Source organism: Candoia aspera, chromosome 2, assembly GCF_035149785.1.
Source record: "Candoia aspera isolate rCanAsp1 chromosome 2, rCanAsp1.hap2, whole genome shotgun sequence".
NCBI classification, from domain to species: Eukaryota; Metazoa; Chordata; class Lepidosauria; order Squamata; family Boidae; genus Candoia; species Candoia aspera.
This window is the reverse complement of record NC_086154.1, coordinates 4,247,179-4,253,351: the sequence shown is the minus strand read 5'-3', so window position 1 is coordinate 4,253,351 and position 6,173 is coordinate 4,247,179. Positions and strand designations below refer to the sequence as shown.

Genomic DNA, 6,173 nt, shown 5'->3' with positions numbered 1-6,173 from the left:
GGACATGTTAATATTTTTAGGAATACTGTAATACATTCAGTGCATTAGAAGCATTATGGTAAAAAAGATTAAATAAAATGTTCTAATTCATTTATATTTCCAGGATACTAATGAGAGAATACTGGAAAATGCTCTCCTTCCTTTTTGCCATCTAGGAGATCAATCAGGATTCCCATCTCTTGCCAAATATCACTCTGGGTTACAATGTCTATGAAAATTATTTTAATGCACAATTGACTTCTGATGCTTTACTAGACCTGCTTTCAGACGGGGAGGCCAATGTTCCCAACTACAGCTGTGGAAGGCAGAGAAACACAGTGGCCATTCTCGAAGGGGCTGAGACTGGCATCTCCATCCAGATTTCGACCATGTCGGGCACCTACAAAATCCCACAGGTGTGTCTTTGCACCTTTCAAATGAAGCTCTTCAGTTGTAAATAAAAAGCAGCATGGAGATGATAGGCCTTAAGAATGATCATTTGGATTATCCTTTGGGAGGGAATCCCCGCACCATGGCCTCAGTCCAGATTCAGGGACCTGCTCATTACTGGGTAGAGGAACATTTCCTACTCAAGAGTCAAATGGGGAGAGAAGCAATGTGTGGAACACTGAGTGAGTAGAGAAGTCTTCATTGGAAGGAGTGGACCTATCCTAGAATTCTTGTCTGAAAATGCAATGTTAGAGATATCAAGTACAGCACCATCTTTCTTTCTTTCTTTTCAGATCAATTATGGTTTTGTTACACTGATTCTGCGTGATAAAACTCAGTTTCCTTTCTTCTACCCAATGCTCCCTGCTGAAGGAGTCCAGTACCCAGGGATGGTCAAGCTGCTCCTCCATTTCAGGTGGACGTTGGTTGGTCTGATGGCTCCAGACACTGACCAGGGGCAGAGGTTTATGAGGACCTTGACTTCCATCCTGACGAGGAATGGAATTTGTCTAGTTATATCACAAGTCTTTTCCACAATTATGGAGAAAGTGGTGATAGATCCTGAACCATACCAAAACTGGAGACAAGTGAATGTCTTTCTATATGGTGCAGAGACACATTCAATCGATATGGGGATAATGATTATGCATAAATTATTTGAATACTTTAAGGAACCTGGTACAGGAAAAGTCCTGATAATAACAGCTCTGTGGGACTTATCCTTCTATTTGAAGGAGTTGGGGGTCACTCAAAGCATCCATAGCATTTTTTCTTTTCTTATGAAAACAAACCAGACAGTAAACAATGATTGGTCTCGGCATGTTTACTCTGCCATGCAGTATTTTGTAGAGAAATCTTTTATGTGCTCCTACACCAAGGTCGCCTTTTCTGTGAAAATCTGGAGAAGGTGCAGAGAGAGAGAAGCACTGGAGGCTCTGCCCCAGGAGGAGATGGATCGGATCTTGTCTTGGGACAACTATTTCATTCACCAGACAATCTGGGCTGTGGCCCGGGCCTTACATGCAGCCTCTTTATCCAGATCCAAGAGGACATGGAACAAAGTTGGCAAGAACACTGGAACCCCACACTGGAAGGCCTGGCAGGTATTTCTCCAGCCGCTGGGTATACATTTTATGGTTCTAAGAGCTGAACAGCTGTTCCCACACATTAATTTATTCTTAGCACAAAAATATACATTTTATCCCAACTTTCCATCTCTCTCCATTTTGCATACCCTTCACTCCTTTTCCTACCTTGATGACTTACTCTCCTTTTAAATTGCGTTTCAAATAAAATATTTTCATCTCTTCACTGTCAAAATATCCCAGTTTGGCTTTCTTTCAGCATAAGTTGGGAGAGAGAGAAACGTGGAGCGCTTGGTGTCAGCCCTTTGAGGGAGGAGAGGCAAGAACCGGACCCTGCAGGGGTTCCCGGACTGCTCCTTTATTGAAAAGGGGTATAAGAACAGGATCCTGAAAGCTTGTCTAAGCTTCTGTCTGCCCCATTTCAGGGTATTTGTCATCATTCTATGCATTGAAATGGTAAGCTGGTAGATGTTACAGTTCAAATGTTTATAGATTCTCTGCAGAAGAATTTGGGCAATGGGCCTGAAACCATCATTTTTGGTTTTCAGCGAAAAATCTTCTGTTCACTCCCAGCACAACCAAAGCAGTCTTGCCACAGAACTTTGTGAGTCCTGTCTAAGCATACTTATATTCTCTTCCATTCCAGCTTCATTCCTTCTTTCAAAATCCTCAGTTTCACAATAATTCCATCGAAGGGGTGTATTTGGATGAGCATGGAGAGCTGGTAGCGGACCTGGACATTGTACACTGGGTGTATTCTACCGATAAGTCTGTTAATAGACTGAAATTTGGGAGTCTAAAAAGAGGACGATCCCTGGATTTCAAATTTATGATCCACCAGAATGCGACTGCAGAAATGGAAAAGCTCAACCAGGTGGGAAAAAGTCTTTATTTCACTCTTCCTGAACCTTTTGCCAACACAGCTGCACTCCTCGGCCCAGGAGTGAGTACGTCACCAAGGTTCACTTAGAGAGGGAAGATTTTCTTTGGTTAGATCTCCAGATATCTAAAATGGAGCATATCCTTAACTATTCAAGTAAAGTTGAACAGAGTGGTTCTTCCCTCCCCCCTGCCCAGATAGTGGTTTTAATTGTTTTTACTGTTGCTGTGAGATGGTTATCCCTGCGAGGTAGTCCAGACAAAAAGCACACTCAGGAGTACTAGCTCTATCTTTATTGTAAGGTTACATTAACCGACTCCTGCAAGACTGAAAGTATTTTTCCCCTCTTTTACTTTTACTCTCCGGAAAACTAGGGAGGGTCCCTTCTGAAATGTTTCCCATGCCATCCCCCCTTCTGTGGACTGAGACATAATTTACATGCTGTTTTTCCCATCTGTAGCTCCCTCCCCTCTTCGAAGTCCATTCTCACATATGATTACAGGTGATCCTTGTTTAATGACCGCTAGTTCAGTGACATTCAAATTTACAACAGTGTTGAATGTGTACTAATTATGACTGGTCCTCGAGGTTCTGACTGTTGCAGTCACATGATCCTGATTTATGACCTTTCCTGATGGCTTCCCACAAGCAAAGTTGAAGAGAAGCCGGCAGGAAGTCAGATGTCGCAAAGACGTGAGGTCCTCACTTAATGACCTCTGTGATCCTTGGCTAACGATGGTAATCGTGGACTGTCAGAACTGCCATCGCTAAACACTGTGGTCTTGTGACATAACACTTTACAACCACATTACTTAGCGATAGAAATTTTGGTTATAGTTATCGTTGTTAACTGAGGACTATCTGTACAGAGATGTCCAGAGTTATGGACTATAAGATTGGAGGCCATATATCTCATAAGCAAATAAAGTATTTATTAGTCCACTATAAAGGGATGTAGATTTAAGCCATTGGGTAATGTGATTCATTTCATTAAAGCAAAGAATCCATCCAACCTTCTCTTGTGCAATTTAGTATGAAAATTTAGATTCTAAGCTAAAAATTGTGGTCTAAAGAAAATTAGGAGCTAAGAGGGAAGTAACATTCAGCCATATCACTTTGATGAGCTCCAGGTTTTTTGTTTTTTTTACTTAGCAAAGATGGGCCTTATACTAGTGATGTCCTATCTTAGAGTGAGGAACCATGCTGAGATGGTAGCTTGAGTCTCTAGTGTTTATTGTCCTACTCTACAAGACAGAAAATCCTGCCAAACTGAAAGGCCGTGGGAAACCCTCACAGACAAACCCAAAAATCAAGGTGGGTCTTCTGTGAGTTTCTTCAAAGGAATGTTCAAAGCCTCTAAACTATGCATGCGTTTTTCCCCCTGGATAGGGGACTTTCCTGCTCCCATCAGTCCTTATGACAAGTGATCCCAAAACCCTTCCCCTTTTGACCCGTTCCTGGACATAAATTGATGATTCATTTGCTGGATATTTTACTCTCTCTCCTCAGCCACTGCCTCATTCCCGGTGTGTGGAAAGCTGTCCTCCCGGATTCAGGAAAGTGGCTCAGGAGGGGAGGCCCATCTGCTGCTACGACTGTTTTCCTTGTCCAGAAGGAACCATCTCCACCCAGGAAGGTGGGTGAACCAGAGGAAAGGGGAAGACTTTTGGGAAGACTTTATACCAGAACATCTGCTATGAATGGACATTTGAGTGGCATTTCTCAACATGGCTTTTTAAATATTCATATCATTATAATTTGTATAATCTATTTCCTAGTAATATATAAGGAATAACCTTGGAGCTTAAACTGGGATAGGATTTTAAAAGAAACTGGATTAATGAGGACTGGGCATTGCTCTTTATCTTGCACAAACCTGCTTCATGTTTCATTTTGCTCTTTAACCCTTTTCTCTGAACAGTGATAATTTCCAGGGTACCGGGGCATTCATTGGATCTTAGAAGAGGATCAGGTATTCTTGCAACTGTCCAACTCTGGATGGAACCACTTCTGTGGGCAGCAAAAGTTCATGGCTTCAGATTTATGAGAAGATAGAAAAGCAGGGAACTGTCTTTGATCCTTCCAGAGCCCAGAGACCTCTCTCTAGGCCTCTTCCACGTTTGAGTCTTCCTTGCTAAAGGGACCTTTTAAATGATGGATTAACTATTGAATGGAGGAGGGGAGGAGAGGGAGAAATCAGAGGGAAGTTGGCCCTCTTGCTGTTCGTAGAAAATACAGGATGTCCTCAACCCATATTCAACTCATCCCGAAGGTCAATTCCGCCTAACATTCCATGGAAAAAGGAGTGTTTTATCACTTCTGCTGACACAAGCTGTACTAAGTGGTCCTATGCCTGTAGTTGACTCCATTGTAGGCAGGGTCTCAATGGTCCCCTGAAGCGTTGATAAAAGGCTGGACCTTAATTTTCAACAGTGGAATGGTATATGGTGGACCTCCCTCCCTCCCTCCCTCCCTCCTCTACAGGTTCATTGATGAAATAGCAACATTAAAAAAAAAGTGTAAAATTAAGAACTCCAAGCTGTAGAGAAATGAAGAAGCATGCTGACTTGATCCGGCCACAGTCATTCACACCCTCATGAATTTCACCGAAGCAATGCTTTTGATTAAAGGACATGCTTAATGGGAGATTTTACGCTTGCTCTTTTCAGATGCAGAAAAATGCACCAAATGTCCAGAAGATCAACATCCAAACACCAGTCGTGTTCACTGTATTCCCAAGACCTTTAATTGCCTTTCTTATAAGGAAAATGTGGGAATCGTCTTGGCTTCCATTGCCTTCTTCCTGTCTTTAACTACAGTCTTTGTCTTGGGAACCTTCCTTAAATTCCTGGAAACACCAATCGTCAAAGCCAACAACCGGGACATCTCTTACGTCCTCCTTGCTTCCCTCCTGCTTGCCTTCTTAACCTCCTTCCTGTTCATTGGCAGTCCAACGAAACCAACCTGCCTTCTGCGACAAACAGCCTTCAGCATCGTCTTCTCAGCTGCCATTTCTGCAGTCTTGGCCAAAACAGTCACAGTGGTGTTAGCCTTCTTGGCCACAAAACCAGGGAATAAAGTGCAGAGGTGGCTGGGGAAGAGCTTGGCCAACTCCATCATCCTTTCTTGCTCTGCTGTCCAAGTTGTCATTTGTAGCATCTGGTTGGCAACTTTTCCCCCATTCCCTGACTCTGATATGCATTCCCAGTCTGGAGAGATCATCCTGAAATGCAATGAAGGCTCAATTGTCATGTTTTACATTGCCCTTGGCTACATGGGCTTCCTGGCTGCCATCTGCTTCACAGTGGCTTTCCTGGCCAGGAACCTGCCTGGGGCCTTCAATGAAGCCAAGCTGATCACCTTCAGCATGTTGGTCTTCTGCAGTGTTTGGATCTCCTTTGTGCCCACCTACCTGAGCACCAAGGGGAAGTCCATGGTGGCCGTGCAGGTCTTCTCCATCTTGGCCTCTGGTGCTGGCCTGCTTGGCTTCATTTTTTTCCCTAAATGCTACATTATTTCCCTAAGACCAGATCTGAATACAAAAGAACATGTGATGTCAAAATAAGAGTAAAATGAATGTTGAGTAGTTAGCTCCCAAATTGTTGTTTTTGTTGTTGTTTATTCATTTAGTCGCTTCCGACTCTTCGTGACTTCATGGACCAGCCCATTCCAGAGCTTCCTGTCGGTCGTCAACACCCCCAGCTCCCCCAGGGACAAGTCCATCACCTCTAGAATATCATCCATCCACCTTGCCCTTGGTTTGCTCCTCTTCCTTTTGC

At 43.3% G+C, this 6,173-nt stretch overlaps 1 protein-coding gene across 1 annotated transcript; it reads left to right on the top strand.

Moving 5' to 3' along the window:
• Window positions 1-2,370: 2,370 nt before the first annotated feature.
• On the top strand, window positions 2,371-5,965 carry LOC134488842 (vomeronasal type-2 receptor 26-like). Its single transcript, XM_063291176.1, has 3 exons — window positions 2,371-2,388; window positions 3,904-4,030; window positions 5,064-5,965. The coding sequence occupies exons 1-3, from the start codon at window positions 2,371-2,373 to the stop codon at window positions 5,957-5,959; spliced, it is 1,041 nt and encodes a 346-aa protein (XP_063147246.1). The 3' UTR covers window positions 5,960-5,965.
• The last annotated feature ends 208 nt before the right edge of the window (window positions 5,966-6,173 follow it).

What these genes read in the sequence shown, in the direction of transcription:
- LOC134488842 (XM_063291176.1), top strand. An exon ending in AACCATCTCCACCCAGGAAG is followed by an intron (nt 4,031 to 5,063) that starts GTGGGTGAACCA and finishes TGCTCTTTTCAG; the next exon opens with ATGCAGAAAAATGCACCAAA.